This window comes from Simochromis diagramma, unplaced genomic scaffold (genome assembly GCF_900408965.1).
Source record: "Simochromis diagramma unplaced genomic scaffold, fSimDia1.1 OVJJ01000612.1, whole genome shotgun sequence".
Lineage (NCBI taxonomy): Eukaryota > Metazoa > Chordata > Actinopteri > Cichliformes > Cichlidae > Simochromis > Simochromis diagramma.
Genome location: NW_024387419.1, coordinates 1,464,543 through 1,484,511, shown reverse-complemented (window position 1 = coordinate 1,484,511; position 19,969 = coordinate 1,464,543). Strand labels below are relative to the sequence as shown.

The 19,969-nt window shown below is 41.0% G+C and overlaps 1 protein-coding gene across 3 annotated transcripts in view; it reads right to left on the bottom strand.

The window, feature by feature from the left end:
* The window catches only part of si:dkey-172j4.3 (diacylglycerol kinase delta), a 90,776-nt gene that overhangs the window by 48,173 nt on the left and 22,634 nt on the right, over positions 1–19,969 (bottom strand). For 2 of the 3 annotated variants that reach the window (XM_040012568.1, XM_040012567.1), the window contains exon 4: positions 4,708–4,758. The exons of the other annotated variant lie outside the window; for it this stretch is intronic. In XM_040012568.1, coding sequence (XP_039868502.1) covers positions 4,708–4,758 — 51 coding nt within the window. The remainder of the gene's footprint in view (positions 1–4,707; positions 4,759–19,969) is intronic. 3 annotated transcript variants of the gene reach the window in all.

The window sequence follows — 19,969 nt, the reverse complement described above, 5'->3', positions numbered from 1 at the left end:
AGGACTTGCTTGTGCATTAGCAACAAAAAGTTTAATTTGAGCCTGAGAGGGTTAAAGATGTCGAAGAAGCAAGCTCCTTTAAGCAATTACTTTGGTGTTCCTCCACCTCCAAAGAAATGTCAGAAGGAGTCCGAACCGCAAAAGAAGCGCGTATTCTCGGAAAAGTGGTTGCAGGAGGTGAGCTGGCTTCAAACAAATGGCAAACGGCATATTCTGCACCACATCTCTGTGTGTTCATCATTTGTTTGAAGTCAGCTCATGACATGACATTTTTATCTGAATATATCTCTAACTAGGGATGGGTATCGAAACTCGGTTCTTGTTGAGAACCGGTTCCCACTGTTTCAATTCCTTGGAATTGTTTGTCATTTTTGCAAACATTCCCTTATCGATTCCAGTCGCCCCGAATGACGTCACCACATTGCGGAGCGTCATTTACCTGGCAGGAAACACGGCGCGTAAGCGGCTCAAACGCTCAAAAGTTTGGTTTTACTTTACGAGAACGGATGACAACAGGGCAACTTGCAATACTTTAAAAGTAGATGTTTCATTTAAGGGAGGAAACACTACGAATATGCAAAAGCATTTGCTCACAAAACACGCGATGACCTTAAATGAATGTCGTGTTTTTAATTCCGCTCCGGACTCGTGAATCTCAACCCAGCAGCAGCGGTAACGTTTGCACGTCCTCTCCCGTTAATGCGGCAGGTAAATAATCAACTAACAGTGCATATTATGTTAGCGCGATCTGCCTTATTACAAAACCTGCCATTACTGTGCATTTAGGTGACCATGATGAGAGAGACAGACAGAGTCTGGCTCAGATGCTAGCAGTTCTCGCTGCAGTCTACTGGTAGCGTCTCCTTTCAGGCCAGGATAGACGAATGTCACCGAGCAGTGACTAAGTTTGTGGTCAAAGGCTTTGCACCCATTTGCCACAGCAGATGCCCCGATTTAAAGTGAATGTGTTTAATTGTAGGCAGGGACATTACTGGATATTCTTGTGTAATTGCTACAGAATAATTTATGTTATACTTTGTTATTGCTACAGAAGAACATTTATTTTATTATTTTACATTTACAATGTTTTTTCCTGGGGACCCTGTGACACCCCATTGAAGAGCCGTAGGCTGGATCTCTTAAGATCTCACTGCTGGGTTTGTAAGGCCATGTTACTCCTAAATTTCTATCTTGTTCAAAGAGAAGATATAAAACAAAGTTCTAAGCTATTCGATCTTAGTGTTCTCCCTTTTTAAAAAAAAAAGAATCGATAAAGAATCGAATCGTTAAACAGAATCGAAAATGGAATCGGAATCGTGAAAATCTTATCAATACCCATCCCTATCTCTAACTCTAACCAATGAGAATAGGTCATTTTGTTTTTCTTAAATTCCTTTCCCAGATTTTGGCAATAAAGGAGCAAATGAAGAAAATAATAAAGAAATAAAATCACGTAACTGCCATACATAAAAATTAATTTACAACTTGTTCAATAAATGTAAGCTTTCCTTTTTTTAAATTCCAGGTAGGTCTCGGTAGGTAGGTCTTCTATAACTTTAAGCGTCTATGATTATTATTTTTTTCTAATGCAAGTTTTCTGACATTATTGAATATGGAAATGAGTAAAGGGGGATGCTTTGTGCAATTATCCAACACATAGTTTGTACTAGTGTATATAAACACCTACATTTGTATTTTTGACATTTTCTTTTCACTACTTTTAAAGAAGACATCAATTTCAAAATTGTCTGGGGGGGGAAAAATTGTCTCACCTAACTTTTTCTGATTTACACTTTGAACTCCAAAGAATAAAGAACGTATTAAAAAATACTCTTAAACATTCCTTTCGAAGTCATGAGAGTTTGTGAATTCTACATAAATATTAATTTGCATCTTGAATTAGTATGCACATAACATAATGCAGTAATTATAATAGCTGTAGGAATTTCATTATGGCATATGTATTACAGTACTGGAGGCTCTACAGTGTTGTCTATTTGAGGACATGATTTGAGGACACGCATGATCTGACTTTTCACTTTACATGTATATTCCAGCTAGGGGTGGGTTTTTATAATCGATTTATCGATTAAAATCGATTCTGGCTTGGATAACGTGAAATCGATTCATTAAAATCCTGAATCGATTTTTTTAATATAAATTTATTTTGCCCGAAATGCCAGAATCTCTGATCACAAAATTTCATTAACCACCAAACAGCTAAGACAGTAAATGAGAGCAGGAACACGGATTCTGCACAAAGACGTAAACACACAGCGCGGACCGCGGATCAGAATCAGTGAGATGTCGCCTTTCTCAGCTGACGGTCGGGGCTGAAAGCCGACAGCTCGCTGATTCTGATCTGTCAGCGGGTCCGCGCTTTGTGTTCATGCCCTTTTTGCGCTGATCATAAAGCTGTTAGTTTTATCTCTCTCCAAACAACATTGACTGAACCAGCAGCAAACGAAGCAGCAAACTATGCTTCACATAAACATCGTCATGAATTCACTCTGACTTTTGCTGTTTTGCTTCCACCACGATAAAATCACACTTCATGCACAGCTCTCTCTCTCTCTCTCTCTCTGTCTCTCTCTGTCTGTTTGTTTTCTGCATTATTCGCTTGCTTGTTACGCACAAGTCTACCGTTGTTTACAGCGCTGTCGGCCGCTGTTTTTTTTTTTTTCGTTTTACATACTTCCGAAAAGAAAACCTAATTTCTGCCGTTCAATACTGAACAAATTTAAACTTTTTAAAATTATGCAAAATGCAAAACGCTTAGCCGTGTCTCTAATAAAACCGCTGTAACTTCAGAGGTAACGTTCATATGTTGATTGATGGTTTTCTTTCATTTTTGATGTACTGCAGAATATTTTTATAAAAACCCAGGCCAGGAAAACCACCTTTATGTTTTTCTGTGTTTTATCTTCAGCTACTTTGACACAAAGGCATCTGCTGTGACACTCACACCTTTGATAAAGTCTTGTGTGTGTCAGCTTCCTTTTTATAGATAGAAAAATATGTAAATGTACTGATCTGAATTATAATATTTCTGACTGTCAAAATTTCCCAGATTCAAATCGAATCGAATTGAATTGAATCGAATCGTGGATCGAATCGATTCGGGACCTTGTGAATCGGAAACGAATTGATTCTAGAAATCAGTGACGATACCCAGCCCTAATTCCAGCCATGCATGGTGTCACAGGAAGCAAATGGCCTCGACACTTTTTATTCTATGCAACATTTTATTCTCCACACGCATTGTTTAACTACAAAGGGCCTGCAGATGTGAAGTGGTAGGTGGGATGACTGCATAAACACACGCTGTAAGACGTGAGCGATTAGAGCACAAAGAAGAAACACTTGTTTGTGCAGCTCCAATTCCTCCGCACCGCTAAGTGTGATAAAAGAGCTCCGAGCCTCTGCACTGGTTCTGTGACTGCAGCCCAGGGTCGAGTCACTCCGAATCAAATCAAACAAGATGAATCAGAGGACCTGTCCCGTCACTGCAACATGTGCCCGCGTCCTCGCTGCTGCTGATGGAGATTCATTCGCTGTCTAAATAAAGGACACAGCTTTCCCTTTGGCTTTCATAAAAATTCATTTTCAGACTGAGCTTATTGTTTTTCAGAGCAGTTCTGATACATATTTGAAGCAGATGGTTTTAATTTCTGCTGCTGGAGCTCCAGTGCAAAAAAAAAAACTATTTGTTTTCTGCTTAAATCGACTCTTATGGAATTCATAACTTTCTTTAGAAAAACTAAAGAAAAGATAAAATTACAGTCCCATACACATAAGTGATTACAATGTCAACAACCCAAAACAGTGAAGCATGGGACCTTTAAGAAAATTTTCCATGAATCCAAGAACTGATAAAATCGCATTCAAACTCCTTTCATTTTGATACCGAATGGGGAGGCTAGTTCGGTAAGGTGTCAACTTACTGGGTCAACAGACATTAACAACGTCACCACCTCAGCCAACCAACGTTAACAAGACCAAAGTACAAAAATGTTTCTCTCTCCTTCCTAAAAGTTTCAACGGCCTAGAGATCAGATATAGTGATTGTGTGTGTGCATTTGTTCGTGTGAAAAAAGAGAGATGGTAATGATGTATATGCATTCCTGTCAAACCACAGGAGAGATATGATCAGCAGACCTGAAACCCGTATAAGCTTTTAACAAGAAAAACGTGGGTGCAAATCAACCAGTGGTTGAGGTGTCCATTTAAAAATTAAACATCCGGTTTTTCAAGAAAATAAATGAAGGAATTTAAAAAATGGCCACAGACTGTGTCTAAAAGATAGATGAAGCCACTGTGATGTCACCTACTTAAATAAATTGAATTGAATTAAATCATAATAACCTGTCAATCACAAAGTAGACATGGCTCAACGCATACCCTGCATTATTATTTAATATATACTCAGTCGGACCATGTTTCAATAACTGTACACTATGCTGTATTTATGATACATGACGCTAGCAAAAACCTCATCATGGAGTCGCCCCCTGCAGGCCCTTACAAATAATGCGTTTTTTCAACACTGACTTTTCACACTCGAGGCTACGTCCATCTTTTATAGACAGTCTATGGCAAGGACTCTCAGAAGTTACTCAGTAGGTCAGCTTACCTATGGAGCCAAACATTTCAGTCACCGTGTCAATGTGAATTGTAACAGAAACAAAAGTGAAAACATGAACTCACTGGATGGTGATGCATAGTGGCGTCTAAGGTGTTCAAATCAGCATGAAATATCTGTTTTGGGAAAAAGCACAAATTCACCTCAAAGTCTATTTTAATAACTGGTCAAGAGGTTTCAATGATCAACTGATCTTTACTAGAGCAGGGAGAAAGGTTTGACAGCCAAGGAAACCTAGCTACTGAACACAGGTTAGACGACCCTGGAGCGTGCATACGAAAAACAAGTACAAGCGGCTTCGACAAAGTGGCAAAAAAAAAAAAAATCATATGAAGACATTGATGAAATATCAGCAAAAGCAGCAACTAACCAGCTATAATATTGTTATTATTATTACTGTTATTTTCAAGTGCGGATTTGCAATTAGTCTGCATCATCTACACTCGCCAACCACTTCACCTGCTCTTTAATGTAAATATTTAATCAGCCAGTCACATGGCAGTAGCTCAGTGCATGGTGAAGACGAGCTGCTGAAGCCCAAGCTGAGCATTGGAACGAGGAAGAAAGGTGAATTTAGTGACTTTGAAATTGGCATGGTCAAAAAGCCACGATCTGCTGGGATTTTCCCACAAGACCATCTGTAGGGTTTGCAAACAATGGTCTGAAAAAGACAAAATACCCAGTGAATGGAAGTTTTCTGGGTGAAAATGTTTTGCTGATGTCAAAGGTAAGGGGAGAATGGCCAAACTGCTTTTATCTGCTCAAATATCCACTTATTGCAACCAAAGGAGACAGAAGAGCATCTCTGAAAAGCAGCAGAAGACCACACCTACCACTCATGTCATTTAAGATGAGGAAATTCAGGCTCCAGTTCACAGAGGTTCACTAAAATTGGACAATAGATGATGAATCTCGATTTTAACTACGACATTTGGATGGTAGGTTGAGAACTGTAGTGGTCCAGTGGTGCTGTAATGGTGTGGGGGATGTATTTGCATCATGGGCCTTCAGTCAGCAAATCTTTCAGAGAATTGTTTCCAGGATCTTGAATCTGTGCCACGATAAATTGAAGTAGTTCTGAAGACAAAAGAGGGTCTAAGCCCGGATTTGCAAGGCGTAGCTAATGAAGTGGCTGGCAAGTGTAAATCTGAAAGCGGTAGTGCTATAGCATGGATTCAACACAATAACATGTCATATTCTGTGGGTAAGAGTCCAGTCTTGGTTTATATAAAGGTGGAAGTAAAGTCCTAAACATAGCTATTCCTTCTGTCTCGTCTTCTTTCCACATTGCTCTGTTTCTACCTCTTACTTTCTTTATTCCTGCTGTTTAAAGCTCTTGTTCTTCCAGTCTCTTCCTCTCACTCCATTAACTCTCATTCTTTGCCTTGGATCAATATCATGCTTCCATCTCATCCCCCTCAACAATTCCTCCTCTATCCAGGCCTTCTGTTTACTACCCAAATCGATACCTCCTCCTACTCCTCATCCTTTATTTTTCACTCTGATTTCTTCTTCATGCCACCTCCAGCTCTCCAGCCTCTTTCCTATTTTTAATCGCCTACAGTCTTCAGCCAGTTTTGGATCATTTTTCACGTCATCTGCGTTATAAGACGCCCCTTCTGCAGTCATTCCCACAACTCACCGTCAGTGTTTTTCCTCCTTTCATCTTCTCCACTTTCTCCTCTATCAAACAAACATTTCTTCTTCATCTACTCGTCTCATTTTAAGATTTGTGAGGCCACCTTTCATTCCTTATTTGCTTTGATTGTGGATCTTTTCATCTATCACCACAAGAAAAAAACTCAAACTTCATACTTGTTGCATATTTCGCTTTATCACAGCATAGCTGTAAAACTGATGACCAAAAACAGGTACAAGTGTTGCTGTTTGCTGAGATTCAAACACTAAACCACCAGTTCAGGATTCAGACTAGGGAGCTAAATTTGAATACAGCTGAATAACTTACAACTACCATAACTTGGCTCAAACTTCACTTTCAGCTGTGGTTACTAGATTGGAGTAGCTATAGGGGACAGCTGAAGTCAAACCACAAAAGTAACCAGTGCATTGCCATCCTGTGTGTATCTTAACGCCCTTTGGCCATGTTATAGATAGCCGTCCACTACAAAGTGCACACTGGAGGTCAGAAGGTCACTTTGTGGTAATATAAGTTTATGTATTCAAACAAAAAGTGAACTGAAACTGGTAATCGTGTCTGTGTCCCAGTGGCAGGTTTTTCACACATTGCCCTTAACACTTTGCATATGACTGGGTAGCATTAGCAATTTATAACTAACAGCCTTTTTAAGGACATGCATTACTTTGTCTTTCACTAGAGTGAAGATTTACGATTGGGTGGGCCCTGTGGGATTTTCTGGTTTTTAAAGTGACTTTGGGAATGACTGAATTAGAGCACTTGCTGGAGGGTTCGGGTGCAATAAAGGTTTTAGCTGGCTAGCAAATAAAAGAGGTAGAGCTGCACTCAGAATTAGCCTACTGTGCTAATGTACACATGCTAAGTAAAGTATTTTAGCTGGCTAGCATCTGATACACATGAAGATGATGGCTTGGGTTTAAAATAATCACCTGGAAGCTTAGAAAATACAGCATTGTCAGAAAGTTTTTTTAGGGTACTGCTACTAATAATCTAAAACATTTTTTTAGACAGTAATATGTTCAAAGCTATCAATCAACGCTCTTCACTTTTTTCACCTTTCTAGTTCATATAATATGACTGTCTTTAGAAACAGTAAAATTCCCACTAACAAAGAGAAGTTGATCAAATCTCCAGAGAGTTGTCACCACAGAGCTCAAAATGCCGATAGTGCCACTGGTCTTCTAGGTTAAGCCGTTTAGACCACCAGAGTGTGCAGGATGGAGCAACACGTCAAAGCCATCACCATGAAAAAAAAAAAAGCTGATTATGTGGTCTAGACATGCAGAGGTCTGCTCCATCCATCACAATACAAAACCTGCCAAAACGAGGCGTGGAGGAGAGGAGCAGGGAACAAGGTCACCTCAGTTGCTGCGGTTTAATTCTCCCTTTATGAGGCAAGCAGTCGATCACCTCTTAAATCTGACACAAGCTCATAGTACACATCCAATTTACCGACACTGCACTGATGAAGATGTATCAGTGTCCTGATTTTAACAAGTTAGAATAAAACTGTAAAGGTCATGACGCCTTTTCCTTCTTTTTGTGGCAAAGTTATGTGGCAAGGTGCAAACGGATGAAAAATGAAACAGGATGGTGCCGCAAGAAGGGACATTAACTTTCATAAAGTAGTCTGTTAATTGCTGATTGTAACTTTCAACAGACTAGCTGGATAATTGCCATATCATTACACTGAAAAAACGGAGAGTGAGAGTAAAAGTTAAAACTGAGTAAATACCTTTTTTTTTTTTTTAAAGCAGAACAAAGAGCAAAACACCTCCTGACCTACAATGTGAGCTTTGTAGTGGACACCCGAGTCACTGGTGACAAAGGACACCTTGTGAGTAATGGTAAGACACGGTTAGCATTGGACCTGGTATGACCACTGGTTGCTCTCATTGCTCAACTTCATACTATCAAAAGCTGCATCTGTGCATGAATGACAGAGAGACAGGTGTAACAGTGAAGCCGCAGGGAGCAGGGGGAGTGAAGGTATGTGTGTTTAAATACCTGAGGTCAACCATCTGAAGCAACGGACAGCAGCAGAGAGGGGAGGCAGAGAGTGCAGGCAGGGTGAAGACGGATAGCAGCAAGAGTGCAAAGAAGGTTTACAAGATTGTAGTGAGACCTGCTGTGATGTGTGGGCTGCAGACAGTGGCACTGACAAAAAGACAGGAGGCTGAAGATGTTGGGACTGACCAGAAGGGACAGGATTAGAAATGAGTACAACAGAGGGACAGCTCAGGGTTAAAGACAAAGTTAGAGAGGTTGGTTTGGACGATGGGGTGATACAGAGGCCAGGTGAAAGGATAAGACGAGGCTGGATCACATGATGTTCCCTGAAACTAAAGCTGACATCTCATCCCAATTCGGATTATTTATATAGCTCCAAATCACAACAGTCACCTCAAGGGGCTTTATACTGTCAGGTAAAGACCCTACAGTAATACAGAGAAAAACCCAACAATCACCCCCTATGGGAAAGCACTTGGCAACAGCAGGAAGGAAAAACTCCCTTTTAACAGGAAGTTGAAGGCTCTGCCTCCAGTTCTACTTTTAAATACTCTAGGAACAACAAGCAAGCTCGCAGTCTGAAAGTGAAGTGCTCTACTGGGATGATACGGTGATGTGAGGTATTTAAGATCAGATGGAAGGATTTTAAATTAGATTCTGGATTTAACAGGGAGCCAATAAAGAGAAGCCAGTATGGGAGAAATCTGCTCTCTCTTTCTAGTCCCTGTCAGGACTCTTGCTGCAGCATTTTGGATCAACTGGCTTTTCAGGGACTTTTAGGACATCCTGATAATAATGAATTGCTGTAGTCCAGCCTGGAAGTAATAAATGCATGAACTAGTTTTTCAGCGTCACTCTGAGACAGGATATTTCTAATTTTAGAGATGTTGCGCAAATGGAAGAAAGCAGTCTTACATATTTGTTTAATATGTGCATTGAAGGACATGTCCTGGTCAAAAATGACTCCAAGGTTCCTCACAGCGTTACTGGAGGCCAAGGTAATGCCATCCAGAGTAAGAATCTGGTTAGATACCATATTTCTAAGATTTTCAGGGCCGAGTACAATAACCTCAGCTTTATCTGAATTTAGAAGCAGAAAGTTAGAGGTCATCCAGGTCTTTATGTCTTTAAGACATTCCTGCAATTTAACTACTATCTGGCTTAATCTCTCAAACATCCATGCGTCCATCCAGTTATCAGGTTTCAGCTGTCCATCACGTGGTCCTCTCTTTACCAAACCCCAGGGTGAAACAGCAAAAATGTCAAAGTAAAAGGAAGCAGCATAAGACATTTACATATATGTGGTTTCACCACGAAATCCAAGCAGGCAGAAACATTACTCAACAAAGCCCTTCGATCAGGTTGGCAAACTGACTGCACAAAGTGTCGAAACACCGAACTGGTGAGGACAAGCTGCACGTGAGGCATTTACACAAGCAGAGCAACCGCTATTGCAAAACACACACACGTTCATATGAAAGTGCGCCGTTTCAAGAGGACTTCTCTCCCCTCACCTATCTGTCATGCTAATGAAACTGAACTCCACCAACACCACCCAACCCCCTCATTTTCTTTTCTTTTTTTAAAAAAAAAATTCCACTACAGCACCAGCTCACCTTTGCCCCCCTCTTCCCTCCATCACCTCCATCACGTTGAGGCTCGCTGTTTACATAAAATGTGAAGTTAAAATAGCCTCGGTCTGCATGCGCGAGACGATAAATCCACACACATAAACACACGCTGATGGAAGCACATGGCCTGTGTGTTTTGACAGTCTTCCAACACGCTGACGCTGTATTTGTTTAACAAATTGACCTCCTAAATATAGACTACGTTTCCCAGAGGAGGCTCTAAAAATGGAGATGTGTATGTGTGTGTGTGTCCCCGCTTTTATTATATCCATTTGAGTGCACGGCTTGCGGCTACGACAGAAATTCCTCTGGCTTTCAAGTAAAATCAATACCAGCGCCTGTGGTCTTTTGTCGGACACTTGGAAGTAAGAAAAGAGCCACTCCTCGCTCCTCGAGTGTGTGATTATGAAACCCAAACACGGTGCCGGATACACCCTTATTGACGCTACTGTTTTCTTTATCTCTCTCTGCTTAAGCTTGCTCAGGTGGTTTCTCGGCCCTGGTAGTGGAGGTGCAAAAAGCCAAGGATTACAGTATGCTTTAATACGTAGGCGGGTTCTGGCTCTATGCGTTTAGGCGGGTGGGCGGCTGCTGTACACAACAGCGATGATTTCGCCTTTTCACGGTGGCATCGTGCAATTGGAAACACGTTGTGTAACCAGAGAGGGAAGTGATGCTTGCTCTACGTAACATATGCAAAAACAGTCGATGCTGTGAGACAATTTCTTTTTACTGCATTCAAATGTAGCATGATCAAACTACTGTGCGTTTCTGAGGCCCTCCCTATCTGGGCTGAAAATCCCTTTGTTTGGCTTCGGCTGCCTCACGTGGACGTTTGAATGATGTGGGTGGAGTTTGATGCTGAGGCGCTTACATAAAGAACTGTTTTTCAGTAAAGGAACATGATACGACTTTACTACTAGCTTTTTGGGGGGCAAGCAAAAGTGACTCAAACTCACTTGCACATGTGCACTAAATCACATATGCAAGTCTCAGCTTAAAAAGTGAGGTCAGAATTCATTTGGACTCCAGAGTCTTTAGGAAAAGCACTGCCAGATTTGGCTAAAAACACATTTTGGGGTAACACAGCACTTTGCCTCAGACTGCAGGCTTGTTTGTGGTCCCGAGTGTGTTTAAAAGTAGAATGGGAGACAGCACCGTCATCTTTCAGGCCTCACTACTCTGGAACCTGCTCCCAGTTTGGATTCAGCCAACGAACACCATCTCTACTTTTAAGTTTAGACTTATCCGGTGACCCTGAACTCTCCGTTATGCTGAAATAGGTCTCTGCGGACTTCCCATGCTGCACTGTTTCTTCTTCGTTCATATTTTGACACCACTACTGCTGTCTTCTCTTTCCCCTCACCCCACCAGTCAGGGCAGATAGCCCTGAGCCTGGCTCGGCCGGAGGTTTCTTCCCGTTAAGAGGGAGTTTTTCTTTCCCACCGTTGCCAAATGCTTGCTCACAGGCGGTCGTGTGATTGGTGGGATTTCTTTCTGATATTCTTGGGTCTTTACTTTGCAATTTAAAGTGCTTTGAGGTGACTGTTAACCTGATTTGGTGCTATATAAATACAAATGAGCTGAAGTGAAAATTTAATTGCACTCTGGCTCCAGTTGCCTAGGTGACTCTCACTCTACTGTATTTAGTGCCAATGATCAGTAAAAGTAAAAAATCAGCAGAAGAAGCAAACTACACTAGCACTGTCATACAAAAAGCCATAAAATATGTTTTAAAAGGCCTCCATTTTTACTTGTATATGGCAAATGGTATATGGACTGGTTCTTCTATAGCGCTTTTCTACTCTTTTCCTACTCTGCTGGAGGACTCAAAGCAGTTTTTCATGCCTCATTTATTCTGTTACACAAATTCATGCAAGCACTTTATTCTACACCCAATTGCTTTCTATCTAACCTTCACACACATTCATACTTCAATGAACACACCAGAGAGTAACTTGGGGTTCAGTGTGAATATACTGCAAGCTAGGAATCTTAGCATTTCAGACTAAAACAGCCAGGTGAACAAAGGTGAGTGAAGAAGAAACCCTCAGTGCATCATGGGAAGCCCCTAGCAGTCTAGCATAACTAAGGGAGGATTCAGGGTCACCTGATCCAGCCCCATCATTTACATGATATATGATATGATATGCCACAATCCTAACATTGGATGAGTTCTTTATCATAACTTAAGCATTTTGTAATTTTGTTGTATTCTTAGTGTCTGTTGTCCATGTTTGTTTTGAAAATGTGCATATGAGAATGTTCAATTTAATTTTTAGTTCAGTTCTATTAATATAGTATCAAATCACAGCAACAGTTGCCTGAAGGTGCTTTATATCATAACGTAAAGACCCTACAATAATACAGAGAAAACAGAGAAAACCCCAACAATCAGATGACCCCCTATGATCAGACACTTTGGCGACAGTGGGAAAGAAAAACTCCCTTTTAACAAGAAGAAACCTCAGGGAGGGGGCGACCATCTGTTGCAACAGGTTGGGGGTGAGAGGAAGGAGCCAGAACAAAGACACGATACATGACTCATTTACTGCAGATCGAATCTGTATACAGGTACAAGTAAGAAAACGGAAGCAAAGGAGAAAGGGTCAAGGTGGTCAAAGTCCAGAGCAAAGTATTTACTTTTGTTCCTCCAGCACCAGAAACATCTGACCAGTAAGCTGACTCAACATTCTCACGTGGTTTGTAGTGACACATTTTGGTCTCCCTGTAATTTTCTCAGCATGAAAAGAAACCAAGTGAAGGGAAAAATGTCAGTTTGTCTGAAAGCAGTCTATATTTGACTCATCTTATGAATTTTTAGCTGTATGAACAGTCGTTTGACCAAAGTTACACAACAAACTTATCAACTAGCTTAACACCTTAAAGAAGACATCTACAGCCTTTGTCGTCCTCTGAACTTTAACTTTGTGTCTCTAAAGGCAGATTCAAACAACCTTTCCTTCTTATTTAATGTTTTTTTGTTGTTATCAGATGTTTTTACACTTAGACGTGTTACTCATGTTCATTTCAACACGGCGGTCTGGTGAGACGCCTTGCTTTAACATCGCCCTGCAAGAAAGCTTAAAATAGCAACACAAACATTCAAGTATGAGACGTTTATCGTGTCGAAAATATATTGTGTAGCGAAAGTTTTGGAAAATCAAGCCACGCTGGCTAAACGTTGGTGTGACACAAGAAGAAGAAGAGCTGTGCTCGACCCTATTAGAAGAAAGGAAGAAAACAAAAGTCAAAGAAAAGACTTTCCTTTCTTTGATACATGCACTGAACTTTGCTTCTTTGCGGTAAAAACAAGGTCTCTTCCCCTCTCTCGCCTGCACGACAGGTGGGGGTGGGAGCGCGCGTGGGCGTTCGTGCGACGCTGCGCTTAAAGTGTGTATCCCTGCGTGTTCGTGTGACGAGCGCCAGATTGCGGCGCAGCATGGCTGTACGCTTGGACTGACAGACCTCTGCAAAAATGAAAATAAGGACGCCTGCAAAAGGGATTAAAAAAAGCATTTTTTAAAAGCAAGAAAGTGAATAAAAAGAAAAGAAGAGTCAGGAAGAGCAAATGAAAGAAGAAAGAAAAACAAAGAACGGAAATGAAAGGAAAGAAAAAAAGTAACAACAGGCAAAAAAACGAACACAACAAAGAAAAAGGCCAAAAGACAAGCAGAAAAAAAAGAAAAAGAAATAAAAGAAAAACAGGAACTTGATGCATAAACAAAGAGAGACAGAACGGTCGGGGATTTACCAAATACTACTGATTCTAGAATAAGCTCGGTTTCTCAAACATAGACACAGGATGACAAAAATAGACTTTCAGCAAAGAGTTTGCTGAGTGGTTAGTGGTGGTGCAGAAAGCATGACAAACGTGTGTGTGTGTGTGTGTGTGTGTGTGTGGCTTTTCACAGAAGCAGGAGCCCCAGCGCTCCATCTGTGTCTCAGATTCCTGCTTCTATTCGTCAGACTGAAGGGAATCCTGCGCTTCAGCCACAACAACACGCTGCTGATCTTATCATGTGCACACGTTTACTCATTCATCTGCAGACATGTTGCACAGACATGCATGAAATACAAAAAAAGTGCTACTGTAAGTCGTAACCGGTTACGTCTTTAGTCTCAGATGTTGCTTTGTTTACTGTGAACAAGATAATGCCATTTTTTTTTAATGTGTTTCAGGCCTTATAGTCTCAGCCTGCAGGCTAACTAAAGGTTATTGTTGAGGTAGAATTCCTGTTAAAAGGAAGTTTTTCCTTCCCGCTGTCGCCAAGTGCTTGCTCATTTTGGATTGATTTTGGGGGTTTTCTCTGTATTATTGTAGGGTCTTTACGTTATGGTATAAAGCACCTTCAGGCAACTGTTGCTGTGCTATAAATAAAATTGAATATAATTGAATATTCACAAACTTGGGGTCATTGCCAGGTGGTGACAATACCCTCGTCAGCTTTTAACAGCCGAGGGGTAAAAACGTGAACCAACAAATGCCTTACTTTATTGTGAAAGGACCCACACGTGTTCATAGGAAACGTGGTTTTAAATCTGAGCAGTAACAAATCCACTGCCCAGTTTATTTAATTTAAGGGACAGTGATAAACTCCCTCCTAAAACCATGACACAGTGGCGTTAATGCACCCTTCCCATATTGTTTGTTCTGCTGCTATTTATATACACGGTATGAGGATGTGGGGTAAATCATGCTGACATTTACATGTATGCGCATTCATTTGCATACGCACTTCCACGGCAGACATATTCAGGAAGCCACACGCAGGCTGGATTCCCAGGCCGCAATCTTTCTGTGCCTTCACCTGCAGATTTACAACACTGAGGTGTGTGCAGTGCATGCACATGCAGGGGTTATGTGGGACACTGCTTTGTTTCGGTGTTAAAGATGAAATTCCAGGAGACGGTCCTGCCTGACAATCTATTTTTAGCCTTACACACACACACACACAAACACAGACCTACTTTAAATACAAAAGGAGTCTGGAGTAAGCAGACACACACCATAACACCCAGTAAACACACCTATTCACACACCCATTCCTCAGCACTTCCTCTATTCTCCTTTCCATCACCCCTTCTCGCTCTTCTTTTACTCTCTTTATTTGTCCTCTCCATTGTTAACGGCGATATTTAATCAGGTCTTTGTGTTTTAGAAGCTCCCATGACCCTGATGTGTTTTTTATTTCCTGGTACAACTCTCGGTGCATGTCAACACTTTTGGAGTGTCTTGAGTACATGTATGTCCTCACATACATGAGGCCAAATCGCATTAGCTACACTCAAAATCTTGAGACGAGTCAAGAGAAAAAGGAAAAGATGGAGAGAAACTTGGGGTATATTTGTCTTTCTGATAACTTGCCAATACCTCTAACTCTAATATGATTCAGTGTCTGGCTCAGCCTCAAGCTTGATGACTAAGGGAAGACACTGAGATCCAAAAAGGCCGAGTCAGAGAACAAGACAGAGATGGAAATGGAGTGAAATTGGCGACTTCGGGCTGGGTAAGCGCTCCTTCCTAATATGATTATACCTTGTCTTGTCCTCATCTTTTTGTGCCAGTGATGTCCTTGGGAGGAAGTTTCATTCCAAACCTGGAAAGGCTCTGCGGCCAACTAAGCTAAGTGTCCGGTCAAAAATAAAAAATAACACTGCCTGCTAAGGTTAAAAGGACACTTAAATAAAAAGAAAATCACATATATGTAGGCATCAGCAATTAGAGTAAATGCAACAGGGTCAATCAATGAAATGAAGCTTTTAAAAGCCAGACTAAAGCGAGGTTTGTGTGATAAAATCTGCCAGCGTCATCGGCTTGAGTCGCAAAGGGGGGATGGATCCACGCAGCAGTGTTCCATCTCCACTAATTGAGATGCTGTTGATTTGCTGGATGTCCTTAAATTAAATTAAGGTGTGCCGGACAGACGCCAGCTGGAAGTTGGGAAGCCTATGTAAACAAAAAACTCCAAAGTCTTCATGAGGGGAGCGTGACTCATCAGTAATGACAAAATAAAAGCTTTATTTTTGATTTACTTTAAGTCACTTATTAAGCAAGAACGTCTCGTTTGTTTTTGGTTTTTAACTGTGGTTTGAGGACAAAAAAAAAACAAAAACACAATTAGATCCTGAGATATCCGGTCGTTAAGTGATGTCGTGACGAATCCTACTTCCGGGCCTAAAGTAGTCTGCGTTTAATATGGCTTTTGTGTTGTTAACATGTTTAATGTTTTGTATTTTCTTCTATTTGATCTCAAAAAGCTCCTAAAACAGTCAGTGATCCCTGTTGACCTCCCTCGGCTTTTATTACCGCTAATCATTTATTTAAGCTCAGTTTTTAAAACCTTAGGCTGTAACTACAGCCCAGCCCATGCAGCAGTATATGAATGACTAACCTCGTATTGTGGATGGATTATCTCAGTTGTTCTCCTGGCTGAAGTTTGGTCCTTTTACAGCATCCTGCCATGCGATTACATTCGTTCCTGACCACCGAGAACACTCACGTTAACTTTTATCGAGTGGAAAAAAAGTTAGTTTTATTTATATTATGCTAACATAGCTGTGTCGCTAGCGGTCAGGTAGCACATCGTTATATACCAGCTAGCCCAACTTCAGTAACCCTACAAACGTCACTGCTGTTTAGTTTTCTGTCTTCATTTATGCTGGAAGTGATAGCAGAGCTGTACGTTTTAATTTGTTTCCAAAACCCCGCAGTCAGGACATGCTATATTGTATTTAGATAGAAGCTAGCGAGCTAACTTCCTGCTAACTTCTAACTCCGTTAAATGTCATAAATTCCGTTTTCATGGATGCCTGGATGTTAAACTCAATTGTTACACCTGGTAGAGCAGAACACTGATCATTTTATTAAAGATGAAAGACTTTAGACAGTTTTTCAACTCTCAGTAATGCCATAGTGATCGTTTGATATATGGACCTGCAGCAGAGTTTAGACCCAGACACGGCTAGTGACGTCAGACTTAACGACCGGATTGGCCCTGACAGCTTATTTGGTCATAACACACACATTTTCCCCTCATAGTCAGCAGCAGGGGCCCGACCACCAAAAAAGACCCTAACTGTCTATGTCTATGAGTGTAAACACAAATACTTCATCATGAACACAGGTCTTTGCATAGAAAGTACCAACGCACTGGCCGCCTTCCTTCAGCCGTGTCCTGCAAGCCTCCAACTGGAAAAATTGGAGTTTACCTTATATGAGGAGAAAGTCAGTGGGATGAATATTCTAGCCTGTGTGCGCTCAACGTAAATGGAGAAAAGGAGGCAAGCTCCTTTGAGAGACCGACTGGGTTTTATTTATACCCTCTCGATTTCACCCAGCGCTGAACCCTTGTAAAGGTCTTGGGTCTTTTCCTGCATGTGTTAACTCATGCAGTCAAATTAGCAAGAGTGAAAATAATATTTGTATTCAAAATAACATGCTTAAGAGAGGCATGTGTGAAAAGCTGCTCAGTGTTTGCACAGGAAATGCTTGGGCCAACTCCTTATTTAATGCTCACATTAAGAAACTACAAACTGCAAAGCAGTTAGGGTTGTGCAAGCAGACACAATGAAAAATACCATCATTATTTGCAAGAAAATGCTGAAATTCACCTTGTGTTGCCAAAAGCATTTCAAGACTTCATGCCTTCCCTTTGGTTTTGTAATCCGTTGTGACCATGAAATAGCAGTTTAGCACAGTTGACCAACGTTTTTAGGAGATTACAACTATATGGTGGACGTTTCGGCTTCAGTCGCACAGCGTGGAAGCTTTTTTCTGCCAGTGAAAAACAAATAAAAGAAGTGCCATCCATAAGTCACTAGTGACCAGAGGTTTCCAGGGGATCACCGACTGGTCTCTAGGACTGTTTGACTTGTTTGGCCCAGCCTTACAGAAGCACCTTTGGGGTTGTCTTTACATTCACTGTCACCCAAAGACTTACGCTATCACCTGTTAGCTTTACGTTTACAGCATTCTGGCCACCGTGGGGTAACTATCCTTAAAGCTTAAAACCTTACTTTTGATTGTTATTTACTATTTTTCAAAGGTTTAAACCGACTTTTTAATCCTGTAAAGTTGGGTATTTTAACAAGGAAGTCTTTGGAGACTGACTTGATTCTGGAGTCAGCCTTAAGTATAGTTCAAACATTTAAAAAACGTACGCTGCTTGCTAGCTTGAATTTTGCTGGCACATCGCTATGACACTTGGGATGTTTTTTCTTTTTACTTTAATTAACCACGAAGTGATACTCTTCATGCCTTCAATGCCACACGTGAATTTGAACCCACGACGCTCTCTCCGTATGAAATCAGCGGTAACCACTGAGCTACCGTGCTGCACAAACGCTACCACAGGCGCAGCACAGTCCCAGCGACTTGAAACCGAAAGCACAAATGAACGCTCCAGCAGGAAGCTCGCTCGGGTTTACTGCTCGTAAACAATCTTTTTACCATTGAACTGGTATTTTTTTTAGCCAAAACACAACTTATAAGGCTAACCCTCAACTTTGTGTTATGACTGTCATCATTATCAGCAGTATAGCTTACATGCAGTGCATTTCTATCATAACCGTGCAAAAATTCTCACACATGCTTTTGTTTACTTGTCTAACTCATATCACTTTTAAACCAATTTCTCTACTTTAGTCCATGTGAGTCACTCATATGGACTAAAGTACTGCAGCGATGTATAAACTGAGGAGTGAGAGCCAAGGTGAGAAGCAAGAAAAGACAAAAAGAAGATGAGGGGAATTTACGAGCAACAACCAAAGCAGAAATAGAAAATAAATGAATTTCATCGTCTTTTTCCTCCATTCCGTAAACAATTTAAAACAGAAGCATCCAATCATATCAATCAATTTATCTATCTACTACATCTATGTCAGTCTATCATGTTGCGCCTGTGTCTCACTTTGTACCTTTCTTTCATAATGAAAACAGTCTTCCTCTGTTACGAACATCACACACACACACACGCACACACACACGCACACACACAGCTGTGTAAAAATAAGATGTGCTGTTTTTAGAAGGGAAGCCACATCCTTCCAGTACAGTCACACTGACTGCCAGTGTACTCTACTTCTACGTCGCTCTCGTTCTCGATTTTACTCATCGTTTCCAGGAAGATGCGCTAATATCTAAGGACAGTTTTTTTGTTCTCTGTTTTTTTGCAATCGAAGCCCCTCTGTGAACTACAGGTTTTGACTCATTTAATCTCTAATATTCTGATCTCTTTCCCTGCCGTTATCACTATAATTTGCTGTACATCTGCAGCGCACAAAATCTGATGTGGTGTAGCAGGATGTCGATTTAGGTTGTAATGCAAGGTCGCAGTGTGAGCCAGATAATCAAAGTATTTGCATACAGTTGCATGCCACGTATAAGCTCAAAGTCCTCATTTGGCCACACTTTCTTCTCTTCAGCCCTGAATCTGGATTTTAATTAGGCTTTATAAAATGCACTCAATACACTCAAGATCAACCTCCCAGACTTGTTATTACTGTCACAGTGGAACCCCGACTTACGAAATTAATTCGTTCCCAAGGGTCTTTCGTAAGTCGAAGCACCCATCGCGCCTTTTGAGTGAACGATAGGCTATAGGCTAATTGCTAACTGCAACAACAATATGTCGTTTAAGTGGAACAGCGAAGCACAAGTACGAAAGCAAAGGGGTTGTCACATGATTCGGAGGGCATTGTGGGCTCAGCCAATCAGAGCCAGCGGATTTCGTTACGCGGGCATTTTGCCATAACACGGGCAGAAATATTGCAGTTAAGTGCCTTCGTAACTTGAATTTTTTGTTAAATGGGGTATTCGTAAGTCGAGGTTCCACTGTACATTTAAGTAATTCTACTCTTTCAAAATGAATATTCATAGTACACAAATAGTAATTACAGCTAAAAGACTAAACTGGCCACGCATGCTTACATGTTATCAGTAACATCTCAAGTTTCTGAGTAATTCAGATCCATAGGATTACACATATTACTGTCACCGTCTAAATAATCCACAGGGGGAGCCCTCTT